Here is a 19,988-nt window from a genome sequence, read left to right as displayed (position 1 = left end):
GAGCAAGAGCTGATTATATATAAGCTGAGATATATATATATATATATGAGATATACAAGGAGTTACTAGCATCAAAAGATTTTGGGTAGATTATGCCTGGTCTTGGTCTGACTGCTCCACAGTTGAGACTCTTGATATGACCACTGTGATGGTCTTTTAATAGCTTTGACACCCAGATGATGACCACCGTCCCTCTCTCCCCACATATCTTGATCGGGTGGCCTACGGCTGCCTTCCTTACCATTCAAGCTGACAATGGCCTTTAATGGCCCCCCTGACGATGCGCTGCCTCTGAGCCACACCTAAAGTGGCCCTTAAGTGGCCCATTGCAACTGGGAGCGGGGGAGGTCACAATGATACTGCTGTGGAGACATTTCACTTAAAGTTCTATACAAGATCATTGCAGAGTTCAATTCAAGTCCTTATCTTACCAAGCCTGAACCTTTCTAGGCTCGAGTTATTATGGGTATTTTAAGAAGGATGGGTAAACTTGACCAAGCAAGTTTATATGTCAAAGTTAGGTCAGGAATTTTAATCCAATTTAGAGCACCTGGAAGATACACAAGGTTTGAGGGAGTTAGAAATGTCAAGCATTGGCATACAGGTTTATTACATATGTTGATGTTACCATCCTGAAGTATTTTATTCCCTTTATAGAACACAGTGATCTAAGAGAAGATTTTCCCATGCTGGAAAACTCCAGACTTTTTTCAAAAGATGTTATTTAAATATCTATATACAGAATTGATGTAGCTTTTTATTCTGTTCTTCATTACAACAGAACAGTGTGGTTGCTGCTTGTTTAGCATGTTTCTAGGCTGAAAATATCAACCGGAAGAGCATTTGGAACACGGCTGTATTTCTACAGATAACAAACAAGGAAGTATTCAGTGTTTTTACCATTTGACTTGTCTTATGATGGTCCATGTGACACTGTAACCAAGAGCCTTTAATCATCTAAACTCTTAGGATGATGTGTGCTAAGACACAGTAACGTGTTTATCAGAAATATTTTCTTCTAGAAACATTTCTCAAACTGACCAGAGTTAGTTTTAATGAGTGATAAAGTTGAGTTTAACGAACTTTCTCATGGGTCAAACATTAACACCCTAGCAAACAGTAGTGGCTAAGAATAAAATAAACTATTCTGTATGTGTTGAAAATTAATAAAAAAAATTCCATGTTTCATGTTTGAAGGCTCCGTTTCCATGGCACAGCTTTGCCTTTTAGTCAAGTCAAACAAAAAGCTTCATTAACAAGGTAATTTATTTCTACTAAAGTGACTTGTGTATTGTGATGATTGTGTTGCTTATACTGTATACACAAAAAGTCTGACTAGAAGTTTAGACAACAATAGACCAACATGGGAAATGTGAAAGAAAGAGGTGTACAGACAAGAACAGGTCAGCTGATGAAAATGGAGAAAAAACGCTAAAATGCATGAGAAGGTACAGACTCATATACAATTGACATAAAAATGTTTTCCCATAACTGGTAAAGTTTCTACTCATAAAGGAATGCAGTGTATGCATGTAAAACACATATGTTCAATATAATCATGTGAAACAGCTTCACAATCAACATGCAAAAAATTTAAAAGAGGGACTGTATACAAGTATGAGGAAAGGTTACTAGGGCTGTCCGGGTGCACAGTGTTCATTATGAGTGCATTGAACAGTTCAGTTAGTTCGTTTTAAAGCTCTGTGTTTATTTTTATCCAGGCCTCATCCTTATTTGGTTTGGGGGTTTTAATAGGTCTTTCCTATTATATTTTGTTCTGAAGAACTAAGCTAATAAGAAATCACTGTCCAGTGTTAGATAGGTGTAGTGTGTGTGTAATGTTCTTTTGAGTGAAAAGGTAACTTCTGGATGTGTTGAGCAGGGTGTGTTTGCGTAGGCATCCACGTCACTTGTGGTTCCTGCCGTTCTGTAAGGTCGAGTCGTCAAACAGTGGATTCTTCACTTCCATCTCTCCAGTCTAAAAAACGAAAAAAAACAAACAAACAAAAACAAAAAAAAAAAACAAAAAAAAAACAGTGAAGCAGTGGAAAAAAAACAAAAAACAGTTTATCATTATTATTATTTTTATTATAATTACTACTACTTCTACATGTCCACTATTAATTTAATTTTCAGAAGTATACAAGTTGGATTTCAGGAAATTTAGTAATGACACTTTTTGCTAATACATGCACATGTGCATAAACTTGCTGTTACTAGCTTCTAATGGTGCAGCTCCTAAGGCATTTAACTATGTAAAATTATCCTTATCCTTACATCACTACTGGAAAATGTAGTTAAACTATTATCTTAAGAAAGATCTGGGATCTGGGCCCTTGTCCAATAAAAATAAATAAAATAAATAAAAGCACTTTTAAATAGGGTTTATTATAAGCCTTCACTTTGGGATTAGTGTTGAATAGGTAGAATTAGACCTGTAAAATCAATCAATCTATCTATCTATCCATCTATCTATCTATCTATCTATCTATCTATCTATCTATCTATCTATCTATCTATCTATCTATCTATCTATCTAACAGTGACTTGCTTCTGGCACTGTGGCATTTCTGCTCTGTCAGAGATGTAAGCATATCGCTCATAAGATTAAAAATACACAATCACACCAAAATACACAATTCCCTACACAATCTAATCTGTAGCGTTTTATTAGCTCACCATCATCCATTGTCTACAATACATTTCTTCTTCCTCTTCACCTTTTAGCCATTTTCTCCTCAGCTAAAGAAACTCTTAAGCCTCTTAAAAGTCTTCCTCTCTACTCTTTAACCTCTTAAGGGTTAGGATGCGTTGAGTATAACTTATCTATACTAGGATCTTCTGCTTAGTTGTGAAAGGAAACACACTCATTTCTAAGAATTTCTCTTCTTAGAACACTTTGCATTAAGAATTCTCATGAATACAGGCCCGGATTATTAAGAGAGAGACTAAGACATTTAATAGCACATGTACTTCAAGGCTAAACTACATCATGCACAATTTGTCTTCTTCTTAAACCACGAAAGAGAACGCTGTAGTCTGATTTCCCAGAGATAAATCACACAGTGAGCTGCATACCGTAGTGAGGCAAGGCGTCAGGACACTCCACTAAAGAGTACATCCATGACATGTCCACTATGAACGGTGCACCCTGTTAGGAGTAGCTTTACCTACTCACAGTCACGCATGGGGACAAACTAAACAAGCCACTTTATTTTTTTGTTTACCGGTGCGAGTCCGGGACACTCGTATACCGTGAAGTCTCCTTCTTCGGTTTCCTCGTCCGACACAACTCCAGGTTCAGAGACTTTAGGTTCGACTTTGTGTCTGTGGATTAAAGCAAAACTTGTCTGAAATCCAAGCCGGCTGATTAATTACAGCATATAAATAAACGGTTAAAGAATACAGCAACAGTTCAGACTGGTGAGGTCAGGTTTCTGCTACAACTTACCGCAGTGAGGCTGAATCTGTAACACTATGTATTCTAACTACAAAGGTTATAACATAATAGCAGAGCAATACAGTCATGACTTTGCCTATGTGTCAGACAGAATAAAAGCATTTAATTATTTAATAATTTGTGAATGAAAATTGAAATACAATGTCTAATGCTCTATATATGCCTAGTACAGAGATAACCAATGAGAAAGCATCATATACTAATTAATAATTCCTAACAATATAAACATAGAAATTAGACTGGTGTCTAATACAAAAATAAATGATCCCATAATTGGCATGTGTCAATTCAATGCCCTTTTCCTACTTTATGTGTCACGTGAGTCAATGTTTCAGCAAAGCCGGTTCAATTAATTAGACCTTTATAGTATTATCAAGTATTTAACAAGTATTTGAATTTATGCCTGATTTCAGAATAAAAGGAATGAATGCTAAACATGATGTGTGTGTTATCAAGTGCGGGCTGACCAAGGAGCTTTAGGGTGTTAATGATATAAGAGTGTGTACTTTTCCATAGAGAGCATTTGTTGTTTCTGATGTTGGTAGTGATACATCTGAGCGCTGTGAGCCAGCTTATTGTCCCCCGACTGCAACAGAAACCACAAAGAGGAAGAGACAAAGAAAGAGACTCAAGCCTTAAGGTAGCAAATAAGAAGCAAATCACTGGCTTCAGCTTTAAAGCAAAAACGTTGCAAGTCCTCTACTGTGATGCACTTTTAGCTCACCGAGTTGCTGCTAGAGTAGCTGCTTCCCACCGCATGAAATGCAGGGTAGTCTGCTTTCTGAGTCAAATGGCTCTCTTTCTGTATCCTACAGAAACAAAAGATGATTTGAAACATTACAAATCCTTAATACTTCATTCGAAAGATAATCATTTCTATAAACAATTCTGCTTTAGAAGGGAATGTCAAGCTTCCAAAACATTATACTTAGTTTTTTCCTTCTTTCTACATGCATGAATTTCCTCCTTATATTTTATATCACTGTGTATATGCATAAATATTATTTAGAATTTATCTAAAGTTATTTAGAAAAAAAAGTGCATATTCTTGCAAAATAAAAAGCCATTATAAAATTATGAAAGCCATTATAAAAGAGAGTGCAAATTAAAACCATTATGTTTTTTCACTCCTTTTGCTGTTTTATTCATTTATTTGGCAGATTTTAAAGCTTTAAAGTCTTTGAGGTTTGCTTCTCCCTGACACTGTTGTTCTTATATAAATCCCTCCTGATAGAAAACATAGGTTTAATAAATGCAGAGTTAAAGCATTGTGCTCCGTTCAATCAGTTTCTACTTATCTCAAGAGGCTGAGGGTCTTACTCAAAATACAAAAAAAAAAAAAAAAAAAAAAAAAACAAACCACGCCTGTGACTTGCACAGAACGAGTGCTAGATCTTACCGAAACCAACAGACAGCAGCCATGATGAGAGCCACAGTCCCCAAAATGATAAATGCAGACATCATGACTGTGACACAGACACACAGGGAGGAGAGATGGAGATCGGTCAGGACACACACAAATAATATTTTATATATATATATATATATATATATATATATATATATATATATATATATATATATATATATATAAATATATATATATATAAGTATATATATATAAATATATATATATATATATATATATATATATATATATATATATATATATACACACATACACACATACACATTATATATATATATATATACATATTATATATATACACACACACATATACACACACATATACACACACACATACACACACACATACACACACACATACACACACACATACACACACACACACATACACACACACACACATACACACACATACACACACAAATCCACAGAGAGCGCTCTGGTCCTGAACTTGCTGCTGTTACTTTTTTGCGCATAGCTTTGCTGGACTCTCTCATGCTACTTTCTTTAGTATGAGAGAAACTGACTGAAAGGAATGTTGGTCAGCCATGAACTTGTGCAAAAAAAAAAAAAAAAGACAAAATAAAACAAAACCCTGTCCCACAGCAGTTTTTGCCATGTTATACTACCACCAAGATCTTCTGAACATAGATTATTTTACTGTATGTACAGAATTATTACTATATGTAGAGTATTAAATAATTATATATAAAATCATCTAGAATATTATTTAATACACACACATTATATATACACATTATATATACATAAAACCTATTCTTTCTATAACGTCTATAAGTGATGAGAGATGAGGCGCCGGTACATACTAACGATCAGGCCGTCTTCTGGAAAGGTCGTGCCGACGTGCTTGCCATGACCTGGAGCCTTTGTCTGAGCTACAGGGGGTTTTAAAGTTTGTTGGGTCGGGGCGAAGGGGCTGTGTGTGTCTGGTTTTACCGTACTCAAGTTAGAGTACACGCTCTTCGGCATGGTCTGACTCTTCGGCTTAGGAGAATCTGAGAGAGGGTAAAAGAGATAAAGAAAAGATGTCAGAAAATAAAAAAAATAAATCTAAATATAGTGAGTAAAAGGGGCGACACAAACCTGACTCCCTGACATCTGAGACTTGCTGCTTGGCAATGACTGAAGACAGGAAGTCAATTTGTTCGTCGAGATCAGTAAAGGATGCATCTTTACACAAGAGAAACAGAGTCACTTTCACTCTTCACACAACAAACAGAGAATGATTAAAACTACTTTATTGCCTTCACTTGTACCCACAAACTGGATTAAAAAACAGGTAGCCCAAAAATCTTTAGTTTCTTTTAGACATTTTCTTTGGACAGTTCTGTCTTTTTACCTAATCAGACTTACTGCTAGAACTTTACTTGTGGTTGAGACGCATTTAAAAGAGAAAACTTTCAGTTTCAGGACACTTGTGACTTTCAAGACTTCATATATTAGACGGTGTTAAATCCTATTGTTCAATTTTAAGTACCATTATTATGGTGGTGATTGCTGTCTCTAAAAATGTTTGATTTTCTGCTTCTTGTGTTAAAATTTTGCGTTGCAACTTGCAGAGTGCATTTTTTAAAGAAAACTGGACACAGGATTCTTCTTTTAAACTGCTACCAGAGAAGACACGTGATTACTTTCTAAAATAATACAGTATGAGGTTTTTACTTCGTGAACCGAAGAGGGATTCGGTTTGAAAATGTGTTGCAATCATGTCACACAGTGCGCCTTGGGTTAATCTGGTGTAATTTTGAAACACCGCAAACTCCTTTAAAAATCGCAGTGTTTGGCTGATAGTGTGTAAATTTCTCTGGTACAAAAATTTTGAGTTTCCATCTTTGTCCCTTTTCAATTATTGCATTTGTTCTAAATGATAAATAAAAACATAATTGAAGCCATAGATTGGTGGATTTGTTTAGTGCTTTAAAGCCTAAATGTCTGAGAACATGGTCAAGGAACACACGGTCAAATATTTGTAGTTCTGATCCTTTCCTAAACTGAAATATGTTGAACTTAACACATGTAAAGTCAGAAATCTGACTAGCCCTAGAAGCGAGAAATTAGAAAATGTAAAAGATTAAATTTGATCTGAACCAATTAGGCTTAGGTCTGATTTGCATGCAATACAGTAAAGAACAGTCTGACATTCCCTGTGTAACATTTAGCTAGCAGGGTTTTAGTCATCTTAAGGTGTACTGAATGTCAAAATGTGCCGTAATACTTTTAACCCATTTTTGGCCAAAAACACCCCCCCCAGCAACAGCTACATCTGCCAACAAATTCCCACATCATACTGAAAATATCTTCATTAGTGTCGGGATATCGGATGGATTTTAATACTGATTGTAGTTCCTTGTTAATCTACTTTTCACTTCTGTCATTTTCTGTCCATTGTGTTTATTCTTTGTAGATCTAAACACTAATCCCAGCGTAGAAATTCACAGTAAGCAAGGGAGTGAATAAATAACTGTTTGTGTTTTGGGTCGTGCCGTCAACCCGAACATACGACACACGGCTTGCAAAATGTGCTCTTTTGCCACTCCGGCTTTCTGCTCGCTGTCATTTTTGAGAAGTCTGCGTAATCCAGCTGTAACGATCTGTCAGACTAAAAGAGAATGTGTAAGCCTTGGGGATGGAGTGTGTGCTAGTGTGTGTCCCAGGGGAGTAAGAGTGTGCCAGCATGCTGTTTGTTTGAGACGCTGTGAAAAGGAAACAAAAGAAGCGCATCATTTAATGGCACTGTTGGCCAGACAGTAAGCTGCATTCCAAGACTATAGAAGATCCCCTCCTGGCAACCAGCAGGGGAGTGTGTGTGGCCGAGCAGAGGGACACGGCAGGGGGCGAAGGACTTCACGCCCAGGACCCACCACCCCCTCTGGCACGAGAGATTCAAATATCACCATCTCGAGCATTCCACATCAGAATCTTTAATAACACAGTGAGCAGAAATGTTTGTGGGGATAATCGGTAAAAACGTCTGAAACCATGTTAAAGATAAACGAACAAAAAATAAATCAAACAGTGCTTGCACATTTTAGCTGCATTTACAGCTGCCTGTGAAGAAAAAAGTGAAAGTGAGCTCTGGTGATGAAAGTGAAATGAGAAATGAGGTGATGAGCTGCTCTGTAGTCCAGAAGGACAGCCATCTGGCTCCTAGAACATGCCTGATATGGTGCCACAGCACTTTCACTGACTGCTTTGTGACTCTGTGACCCCCCTCCATCAAGGCTGCATAGTGCACTCCTCAGCAGGTGTCAGAGGAGGTGGGCTGTGCCATCTGCACCTCAGGGGGGGTGAAATGAAGTGGGAAGGGCGGTGTGTGAGGTAACGGAATTGTGCGTCCACGGTCAGTTCCAGCACTCCGTAAGCAATAAGAGTGTGTTAAAGAGATATGCTCCTTATAAAGAGATGTGTTGCCTCTGCACACAGCACTCGCGCACTCACACTCAAACTGAATTAGCACCAGATGCTAAATCCAACGGACACATTTTGCATGTTAGATTTTTACCAAGAGAAACACAAATGAAGTTGCTGATGCTTCAATGAGATAATACTTGGGGAGTGAGAAGAGTTGAAGTTGTTTACAGGATGTAATGACAGTCAGAGAGAAAAAAAAAAAACTTTTTTTGTCTTTTTCCATGCTAATGTTGAATTCTTTGCTCTGCTTCAAACTACCCAGTGTTCAAGTTTATGAATTTCGAGAGAGTTTGCGCTCTAACGCACACAAATGAAATTTTAGCTACAGCCACAATAATAAGAAGTGAAACACAGGAGGATGTGTAACGGTTGCTTTCTACAGACCTAAGCCATGTGGCGCAAGAAGCAGTACAGAAAATAGAAATACAAGTTGGTTTAAAGGTGCAGTACAAATAGACTGGAAAATGTGTAGAACAGAGTAAAAAAAAAATAATTGTTCCCAAAAACAAACAAAAAATATAGGACAAGGAAAGAACAAGAGCTTTTACAAACGGAGGATGAAGTTGTGATGTAAATGCAATTGTTATAAAGTGTTTGAATTGCTGGCTTACACAACCAATTGTCCAGATAAATGAGAAGGAAATAAAAAACAAAAAACAAACAAACAATGTCTCAGGTCTGCAGCTAGAGGCATAATCTTTGACTTTACTAACTGGGGCCGAAATACTGCACTGTAATCACACACAATGCAGACAAATCCTTGGCGCAATAAAAAGATAGAGCTGTTTGTTTGGGGATTTTTTTTCTTCTAAAGAACGGCCTTGATACAATGCACTGAAGGTCTGTAATGTTTACTTTTACATAACTTACTTTTGATAAAGATACAAAATTTGAAGTATAATAAGCATATATAATGAAATATGAAACATGAAATAACAGGAAAAATAGGGATCCAGGGAGTTCTGGGGATTCCAGGTGGGAAAACCCTTAAGACTTTTGCATGTTGCACAAAATGCGGTAAACGAGCAATGCTGCCCCCTTGTGTTAGAGCTGCTTTATTGCATAAATCTGTTCCTCAGTACTCGGTTCAGTTAAATCAAGACATGATTTAAAAAATATCAGCATGTAGATATCAGAATGCCCCAGACTGTGTAAGAATAAGGCTAACATGAGGTTTCGCTAAGGCAGACAAATATCCTTTTACTCAGCTTGTGTTAGCATGGCAAGAGCAAAAAAAAACTACCACCAATGTAACTACCACTAATCTTACAGTTCCAGGAGCAACAGCTGGTAATATTATTACATCCTCCACTACTCCCACTGATCATTTTCCTGGCTTTATATTAATCAGTTCTGGGTGACAGATACATTTATTTTATTGGTACCATGTGGGAAATTCTTGTGTTACAGCAGCACGGTCGTGGACGTCTCCCCAACTGGCACCACGAATAAACACAATTAATTCATACAGCGTAGAAGACAACGGTGAATTAATCTGCCATCATGACCACTCCTACCATCCAGAATTATAAATAAATATACCACATTTACTTTCCCCTCTCCTGCCTGTAGAGGTAAATTCTATTGTAACTACAAATTCTATTTTTATGCCACAGACAGTTTCTGACTGCATGCTGTACCTTGTACACGTGTGAATGTGAAGTTCGTGTCTGCACTGAGCTTTGCTTCACAAACAGCCTTCGATTTCTACACATTAAATCTGCTGCATTCTTTTGTTGGACGTCATGGCAAGACATAAAGGAATTGAACTTCAAGGCATGGCATATCTAGTCTTATAAAAGGGATGAAGAAGCCTGTCTTTAATACAGCTCTACCGTGGAGCAACTGACTCGGACACCTGAGACACTCCTGTTTTCGTAGCTGTGCTGGTTGTGTAGGAGTTGGAGTTAAAATTATTTGATAGACTTTCCCCAAAACAAGCACTACTTAAAGAATCTATTTACAGATTTAACCCTCTCAAGTCGAGTCTATCGGAAAGGACATCACGTTTTTATTTTCTGTACACCAATAAAAGTTTTTCGATATGTTTGCATAATTTAAAAAATGCCAGGTCACTGACTGGTCCCTAATCGATCAATTACTCATAACTTAATCTGATAAAATAGTATATAAATGGGAAGTTTGGGAATAAATGGGAATGTCTATGGTCACATTCTTTTTTAACGTTATCAAGTGACAATATCTAAAGTAAATTTGAGGACAAATTTCACCTCATGGTAAAAAAAAAAACAACAAAAAAAAAAACATCTCAACCTCAACCCTTTGTTTGAGATCTAACTGTGAACTCCATGAACACACTACCACCTGAAGACCAAGATTTTTTTCAGTAAGGTCACACAGTAACACACGTATTAATCACTTTTCGCAGATCCATAGCAAGCATTCCTTAAGAAGTGGAACACAAATAACCCTGGTATGTCAGAGGAGCAGTAGAGCACAGGGGGAAAGGTGACTGCCAAGAAGCAGACACGTTTCCTTATTATCCAGAGACTTTTTTGTTCCCTTTAAGAAGATTAGAAAGAAGTAATGGGCAAATTAAGTGTGCTCAACCATCCATGTGACTAGAAACTGGTTCTCTTTGTGTACAGGAAACTGCTCAGCAAACAAGCTGTGGAAAAGAAAATGAGATGCTACTGGAGCTGTTTTTATAGCTTACTTCCTTGAAACACCCCCCCCCCCCCCTCCTATAGTGTGTTAGTATGACATTTCTTTGACAGGAGTCTCATAAGCACCGGTGCAGAAATATTTGTCAGTTTGCTTAATATCTTGCCTCAGCTGTGCTTTTAACTGACCTTTACTGCTAATCTTGTATAAGGATTGATTTTAGTAGTTAAAGTTTCATTTCACACTTCATGAGAAATAAAAGGTAACAGAACAGATGGAAGAGGCTGGAGCTCAAATTCAGTCTGTTTGCTTTGGAAACTGCGTTGTATTTTATCGTAGAGTTCTTTGCACACGTTGCTAATAGTAGTTGATGGACTTCCTGTAGAAAAGGAAAGACAGGAACACGCTCACAATGGGATCATTTCCTGGCCTTGGTATCTTTCAACACTATGCCACCAAACTCTGAACTCCTAATTAGTCCATGTTTAATTCTTCCTAACTAAAATAAATCAGAAGATCATTTCAGAAAAGTCTGCTTTCTACTTTTTCTGTTGCACCACTGAACACATTTCAGTTCCATTTCTTGTGACATAGAAAACCTCTTCGTGCAGGATGTAGGAATTTTTTTCCTGTTGTAGTTAATCCTCGTGTGTGCGCTGCTAACAGTGTTTACTGGTTAATGATTGCTAGCACAAGAACAGAAGAACAGTTTAACTAGAATATTCCTACCTAATTATCTCGGTGTTGTTAAATTTTGCTTCCTTAGTGCAGAAGGGTTTTTTGTATGACGTACACGTACCACTATTAACCATTTACTGCACTAGTATTTGAGTAAGTGAGCTCATGAAGATAGAACTTCACTGCTTCAGTAGTGAATGCTTAAGAGTTAGAAGAAATGTTCAGCACAAATGAAAAACTTTTACATGTTGCTCTGAGAGAGAATCTCGATTTCAGCAGTGATACGCAGATCAGGGTCATAAATTAAAGTCGGCAAGATGACTCCATGGATCCGACCTTCCTTGTGTGGACAGTTCAGGCTGGAGTAAGTGGTGTAATGACACAATCTTATAATGGTTACTTCCATCAAGATAATGAACCTGGTCACAATACCATGGTTTCTATGACCATGACAGTGATTTGTTAGGACCTCACTGACCTCGCTAGTCTCTAGATCTGAATTTAGTAGTGCACATTCGGGAGGTGATCACATGCGAGGAGGTGTAGCTGACAGATCTGCATTACAAATTAGATCGATGTGGAGCTGAAATATGTGAAAGGAAGATTTCCAACACCTTGTAAAGATTTGAGGCAGTTCTGAGAGCAAAGTGGATCCTACCCAATATTAGCATCTAATCTAATTTTATACTGGAATCATTTGAAAAATCAGCTTTTTTCCTGAATCTAGAGCATTTGTTAATGTTTTATTTGTCAGCTAAACTGAGTTTTTTTGGTGTCTGTATTATTTAATACTCCTATATATAGTTGGAGTTACTGCTGCTTTTTCGGGTACTTTGTCCACTGTAGAATGTTACTGAGGAGGACAGATACAGGAGGAACAAGAAGCATGTATGTGACTGTGAGACAGATCGGCTTGTGCTGCATGATCACTGTGTGGGCAGTGGACACGTGAGTAATCGATGATGACTCGATCTTTTACAAAGGTCAGAGATTTTCATGATTAATTCAGTTCTTACTTCTTCTTACCAGGTGAGCAGCTTTACTGTACCTCACACAAACACAGTCATACTTATGTTCTCCTGCCCAGTCTGCCTATGAATAGTTTTAGAGGGATTATTGATGAGGCCCAATATCTTTCAAGGCATGAAAGTCTAAAAGAGTTGATCCACTGGCCAACGTGGCTTAATAAATTAATACTTTCTGGCTGAGATGTAGAAGAGAGCCAGATGTGAGGCAGGTTCAGAGTGTCAAACTGTGGTTTCTTATTCAATATGTTTGGCCTCACAACTCCAAAGCTTGGGGTTTAAATTCAGATATATGTCTGAGTCTCAAATCTCCCCCTGTGCTCCCATTGGTTCTCTTCAGGTTCTCCAGGTTCCTCCACTTTGCTTATAATAAATTAGTCCCAAGTGTGAACAAAGGTGTGTGCATGTGTTACTGGGATAGAAATAATAGAGATGATAAAAAAAGATAAACAAATGAATGTACTGAGGTAATACTGTGATATAATTCTTATATATACAGCTTTAAACATGTATGAACATGGGAATTACCCATGCAAGTGAGAATAGGGGAAAAAAGTCTAATACATAATGCCATATAATGACTATCTTGTGTTTGTGTAATGTGATGGTAAATTTGAAGTGGGGGTGGTTCTGAATTAATAAACACACGGTTAATAAACAAAACATTTTAAATGGCAGCTCAATTTGCACAATTTGACCAAATTACAAATAACAATAGCAATCTGCTGGAAATTACCTCACATGACCAGAGGTCTGAGCCTCAGGGTTCAGAGAACAGGAGAAAAATTAAAACAAGCACATAGCCTAGACTGTAAAAAATAACATTCAACATTAAAATGTTTTTGTCTGATGCTGACCTTCGGATTCTGATGAGGAAATCGGACCAACTATCGCAGCATGAGAATGTAAAAACAGACAAGAGCTTAAAAGGGCAAGGCCAGCTCCGGTAGCATCTTATCACTCTGCCTCTGCTACTTAAAATGCAGCTCTGCCTGTAAACTAAGGGAACCAGTTTTAGATCCCACAGACAGCTGAGTACACTTCATTTACACACTCCTTTTCTCTGTGTGCCGGAAACCTTTGGCTGCTTTGTTCCTTCTGGGAAATCCTAAGTTCTACGTTTCTCATGCAACTCATCTTTCTCATCTTTTTTCCTTCCCTCACATGGTCGTGTTTCTAAAATGAAATGGAAATGAAAAGGAAATGAAATGGAAATAAAATAAAATTGGGGCATGGAAGCCTTTGTCATCACCACATATACATTAGAGCACAGTGGAATTCTTTTCTTTGCATATCCCAACTGAGGAGGTCGGGGTCGGAGCGCAGAGGCAGCTAGGATACAGCGCCCCTGGAGCAGTGAGTGTTAAGGGTCTTGCTCAAAAGGCCCACTGGTTGCAGCTTGGCATTGCTGGGCCTTATCACTTGAGCCACCACTGTCCCAATAAAGTATGCTTGAACTGCGGATGGACTATCCAAAGCCATAGACTCATGTGGTTCTTCTTCAAACTGTTGCCACAAAGATGGAAGCACAAAATTGTACAGAATGCGATTGTATGCTGTAACAATTTACCTTCACTGGAACGAAGAGGCCCCAAAAATTTTCCATCACAACAATGCCCGCGCGCACAAAGCTCCATGAAGACGTGGTTTGTCGAGGCTAGCGAAGGTGGAAGCACTTGAGCCCTGACCTCAACCCCACTGAACACTTTTGGGATAAACCGGAACACAGACTGTACCCTAGACCTCCAGACCAAACATTACTGCCACACGCCATCTAGTTGAAAGCCTTCCCAGAAGAATGGACGTTATTTTTTTCTAAAAAAATAAAATCTGAAATGGACTAAATCTGAAATGGGCATGTACCAGACACTCTTATCCAGAGTGACTTACATTTTTTATTTCATTTTATACACCTGAGCAATTGAGGGTTAGGGGCCTTGCTCAGGGGCCCTGCAGTGGCAAATTGGTGGACCTGGGATTTGAACCAATGACCTACCGATCAGTAGCTGAACACCTACTGAGCTACCACATCAAAAAGCACAGTTAAAACAGTTAAACGGTTTTATTGAACAGAGATAAAACTACATCTGACATACTCTACATGGATCTGATGACCAGTTGAAGTCTTCTGCTTGAAGTCAGTTAAAATGCTTAATGGTTAATTTAAGTGTAGCTTTTGATTAACATATTTACAACCACGTCACCCGCTATAGTTTATTTCCTGTGACGTAGGTTTGATTGTGGAGAAAGAGCAGGTAATGAGTGATTGTCTATACCTGTATATTGTTTACATTTGGTTCTTGTGTTGTCTCTCTCAATCAAACTCCAGAGAGAGAGAACTGAATGTTCCTGCACTGCCTTAAAACTTGAACTGAACAGCAGGTCATCATGATTAAATGTTTTTGTCCTTAGTTTAATATCCTGACAATTCCCACCCACCAGCCAGCAATCACATGACAGCTACTGACCAGAAAGGATGAAGGTTACCTTGTGCCTCTTCTGAGACATGTAAAGCCAGCAAAGCACATCTTTTCAAACTGCTGCTCATGCTGTGTCATAGGGCAGCAGAACACTGGAGGGGAAAGTCCTGTGCCTGTCTGCATACATGACCATGACCAATTTTGCTTCCTTGGCTCTTGGTTACAGATCATTGAGCTACAAACTTAACCTCCCAGTGTTAAGGCAAACGCTTTTTTTGCCCCATTTGACAGCTACTTGATTTGGTTCGGGGTTTTATTTTGCTCATGTGTGTTTACTTATGAATGCCAAAAGGCAAAGGCACAAAACTGGAAAACACAAATAATAATAAAAGATTTTTCTTTTTCTAAGAATTTTTTTTCCTCATATCTTTTTTCATCTATATACAGTATTACATTTTTTTTAGTGTTCTTGCTTGTATGCTAAACCCCTTTCAGCTTAAGGTAGGGCATGACACAGCGAGATGTATGCAAGATGTATGAATCCAAAAACAACCCTATATTTTTATTTTTTTGCACTGTACCAAACAAACAATTTCACTAGAACACATTACACTCAGCATCAATTATAAAACTGGCTGCATCATTTTCTATACACAAATAGTCATTCATCAACATTATTACTGTGCCAAAAGACTTGAAGAATGATGTCTAGAACTCGAATGATGACAATTCCGGAGCCTAACATATTTCTCAGTTACAGCAAAAAAAACACAGGTCTGACATCAGGTTTACATTCTAGGTGTTCCTCCTGAAAAGATCAATAGAACATTGTGCAATGAACTTATAAAAGTGTGTGTACGCAGCAATGCGATGAGACATGGGTGTATGTTTGATGTGCATCATTAAAATGTTTGGACATGGCTGGATTGGATCTCTGTGTTCTTGTGGGTGTGTTTGGAATAAAACAATGAACTATAATGAACAGAAAGTATGGCCACTAGCAGCACAGCAGTGGGTAAGGTTTAAGATACACCTGTTCTCGTCTCACGCTACCTGCTATATCTGGAGTACGAAGTAGTGCTGACTTTTCCGTCCTCCCCAGCCACAGTCGAAGGTTAACATTTGCATGGAAATAGTAATTGGGTTATTCATTATCAGACCTTACAAACGGCAGTAGCCAAACCCGCTGGGGAGTAAAGGCCTCCAGGAGTGTTTAGAGGTGGAGAGGATTAACAAAGCTTACAGATGAGACAATCCACAGGGATTTACTTTACAGTCCTGAACCACAAGTTTCTACAGATGAGTACTGCAGCCATCCCTGTGAGACACCAGCATGAAAGGGAGTCAGTGTTTGAATGTGAGGCCAGGAATATCTAAAACGTCTCAAAATAAAAATCTTAAAATTCAGAAATTGTACTCAGAGGCCTAATAATTTAAATGAAACATTTTTTGGTGTAGAAACTGAAATTGTTTTTTCAGATTTTTGCTACTGTCCCTTAGGATTATTGACACCATCTATTTATACACAAAAATATATACAAATCAGTGGTGCAACTAGGATTCCACTTCTGGCAACAAATTGTACATCATCACATCATAAGAGATGAAGAAGAAACAGTGTGTGCTCTTTGCGCTCTACTGTCTTCACTCTCATTGATAGTTGCTGCATTGAGTCTCTCCAAATCTGCTAGAGGGTGTTAACCAAATTAAATCAATTAATTTGATATACATGCACATCATGCTTTAGATTTACTCCTTTTCCTCCCATAGAGTTGCTTAGGGACCTCATAAATTCTTAAGCTGGAAGCTGGTCTGTAAACATTCAACCATTTTTCTCTCCTCAAGATATGAATACACAAAATTCAAACTAAGCTTAATTTTAGGCATCCAATATCATATTAAACACAATGAAAAATTTAAACTGTATGCAATGAATAATCCCAACATCAAGCCTGCTTTCACATTTCAACATATCTGGCCCTGCAGATTCTGAATCTTTAAAAACTCTAAAAGATAAACGGCATATCCATTCTGTGGGAGGAACGTTTTGTGCCGCACATGGCATGTTTTGTCTGCCGTAAAGAGCGAAGGATTTCTTCTTATTAAGGTTAATCTAATCTCAGATCAATCTGGTGCTTTTAATCAAAAAGCAAAGGATGCATATGCAGGCAGATGGAGCTGAGAGTTGGAAAATAGATGACGGGGAAAAACAGCCCAGCTGTTCAAGCTTATGAAGATTAAGAGGGAGCAAATAAAAGAGCAAAATAGGAAATGAGAAAATACAGAACAGCTCTCCATAATCTCTCAATCTCTGTGCAGCAACAGATCCCTGGTTGTGTCCCAAATAATGTACACACTATAGACTACGCACACTAATATTTAGTGAATAATTTTCAAAGGGTCGTAAAGTCTCAAATGGAACATTAACAGTTTTTTTTTTTTACTAACCAGAACACATGTAAAGACTTGTAACATGACGATCATCACCTGCTACTAATGTCAATAATGCTATGCTTTTAATGTTCTTATGTAAGATGTCTACTATACAAGCCACTGTTTATGATAGTTACTATAGAAACGATAACAAGAGCATTAACAAAACTTCAGAAATTTCTTCCACAAAATACCATGTTTAAAATACTATGTATGATCTGTTACTTTAAAACACAATCACAAGGAAACTACATTAACGTAAACAATTTTAATTGTTAATGTTACAGTGCACACATTCTGACCAATCAGATTCAAGCATTTAACTGCCTGAAACTTTTCTTTCTGTATAAAAGAAAATACTTTTCTGTCATTGCTCCAACACTATGGAACTCCCTACCCATTGCACTCAGAACCATCACCACTCTGTCTGAATTTAAATCAAGGCTTAAGATCCACCTTTTCAACCTTCACTACCAGTAAATGGATATATATTAGGAGTCCTTAATTTTTCTGAAATGTGGTGTATGTACTGTGTACTATGTAGAGTCCTATCTCTTGTACTGTATGTTTTTGTGTTTAGTCCTGTCTTCTGTTATTATCTCATGCAGCTGCATGTGATCTTTCGTCCTGGGCAAATGTCCGACGAATATGTATATGTATGTATATATGTATATGTATGAACCTTCGTCCTGGGCAAATGTCCGACGAATATGTATATGTATGTATGTATGTATGTATGTATGTATATGTATATGTATGAACCTTCGTCCTGGGCAAATGCCCAACGTATATGTATGTTACCTTGTAAAGCGTCCTTGATCTTGGGAAAGGCGCTATATAAATTAAACATTATTATTTATTTTTATTATTAAATACTGCATTGTTGATAGAAAGTAAATACTTTGTGAACACGTAATGTTTGTGCCATACACACACACACAAACACTATAATTTTATCTAATGAAAATTAAAATCTACTGATTTACATTATACATTTTTTAAATCTTATTTATTCATCATGGTTTCTCTTTTTTTTTTATCTTATTTATTCATCATAATTTCTCTTTTTAATTGTATTTATTCATTATAATTTATTTTTTTAATCTTATTCATAATTATTTCTTTTTTTAAATTTTATTTATTCATCATAATTTCTCTTTTTTTTTTTTTTTAAAAAAAAAAACCTTATTCATAATTTCTCTTTTTTTTTTTTAAATCTTATTTATTCATTATAATTGATGCTTCAGTCCACAGACAAACGAGAAGTTGTTGACGTGACCTGAGGACTTTCTAGTGACTATTTTTTCATCTAGTTTCTTTCTCCACACATCTTAATGAATGTATTCGAGGTCAGAAATGTTCAGTTTTAACCCAAATCTTTCAACATCAGGATGAAAAGCAAGTTTTTCCCCCAAGAACAACAACAACAACAACAACAACAACAACAACAACAACAACCCCCTCGGTCTAGTTTGGTTAGAGTTTATTTAAACTCGTCCCATATGTACACAGAACTTACCTGAGATGCTAATGCTAACAGCTGTGAGAAAACCGCCGAGCAGAACAAACAGCATCCTCAAGCCCAATTCTCCCCTTAACGAAGCAGAAAAGAGCCCAGAGCTGTTATTTCACCATAGTCCTTTGGCTGAAACGCACTTTAATCGTGACAGACAATAAAACCTCCCTGCAGCCAGTCACGTTATCGCCTCAGTAACCTGTCACTCTGAGGCACTTTCTAAACCGCCGTTCTAAATATAGCACACACCTTCTGGGCGGAGCTAATGTTGATTGACAGACAGGTAATTAGATCCCATGCCTAATAAACACTTATAGTCTGTGACTGTATTGAAAACATACCTGCTTGAATGCTGAAAAGTTTTTCCCCCCCGTATCCTTGCATGTAGATACATAATCTTTCAAAACAGTTAGGTATTCCTTAGAAAAGTAAACAAAAAAACTAGCATGTGAGGCGTTAGTGGGCGGGGTTACGTAAGACGATGACACAGTGACGCTGAAGTGGGCGTGTCCGCAGGTAGGGGTGCTGAAGCAAGGTGAAGACTGACATTACAATCAAGTTAATAACTTTTGACATCATTACATTACAAGCATTTAGTAAAGTTTTTATCTCATTTTTATACAGGAGGATGAGGATTAAGGGCCTTGCTCATGAAAACCTGCACTACACCTGGCCTAATGTAATTGCTATAAAGGTTAATGTGGACACAGATCATGTACAATATACTTGTTAAAAGGTTACTTCCCATCACCACCGTACCCTAGTATATTATAAAGGTATAAAAGTTCTGGTATTTGCCCCCGGGATCATTGAGTACGCACATTTAACAAACGATCTTGCATCAGCAGCCATTTTCCTCACCAGAAGCCACACTCACATCAGCATCAGTGCCTCATCTTTCAGAAACGCCGGCATCTAAAACCTTACTCGAGTGATAAAACAAAAACTTTTTTTTTTTTTTTTTTTAACT

The 19,988-nt window shown here is 37.5% G+C and overlaps 1 protein-coding gene across 1 annotated transcript; it reads right to left on the bottom strand.

Annotated features, from left to right (window-relative positions):
• Nucleotides 1–1,248: 1,248 nt before the first annotated feature.
• Nucleotides 1,249–19,238, bottom strand: npdc1a (neural proliferation, differentiation and control, 1a). Its single transcript, XM_060891356.1, has 8 exons — nucleotides 19,022–19,238; nucleotides 5,994–6,080; nucleotides 5,717–5,905; nucleotides 4,860–4,926; nucleotides 4,185–4,269; nucleotides 3,967–4,046; nucleotides 3,228–3,327; nucleotides 1,249–1,978 (listed from the first exon to the last, which is right to left on the bottom strand). Exons 1-8 carry the CDS (start codon nucleotides 19,074–19,076, stop codon nucleotides 1,907–1,909), a joined length of 735 nt encoding a protein of 244 aa, XP_060747339.1. The 5' UTR covers nucleotides 19,077–19,238; the 3' UTR covers nucleotides 1,249–1,906.
• Nucleotides 19,239–19,988: the final 750 nt, after the last annotated feature.

Source organism: Tachysurus vachellii, chromosome 17 (assembly GCF_030014155.1).
Source record: "Tachysurus vachellii isolate PV-2020 chromosome 17, HZAU_Pvac_v1, whole genome shotgun sequence".
Classification (NCBI taxonomy): domain Eukaryota; kingdom Metazoa; phylum Chordata; class Actinopteri; order Siluriformes; family Bagridae; genus Tachysurus; species Tachysurus vachellii.
Note: the sequence above shows the minus strand (reverse complement) of the source record. Positions and strands in the feature narration are given on the sequence as shown.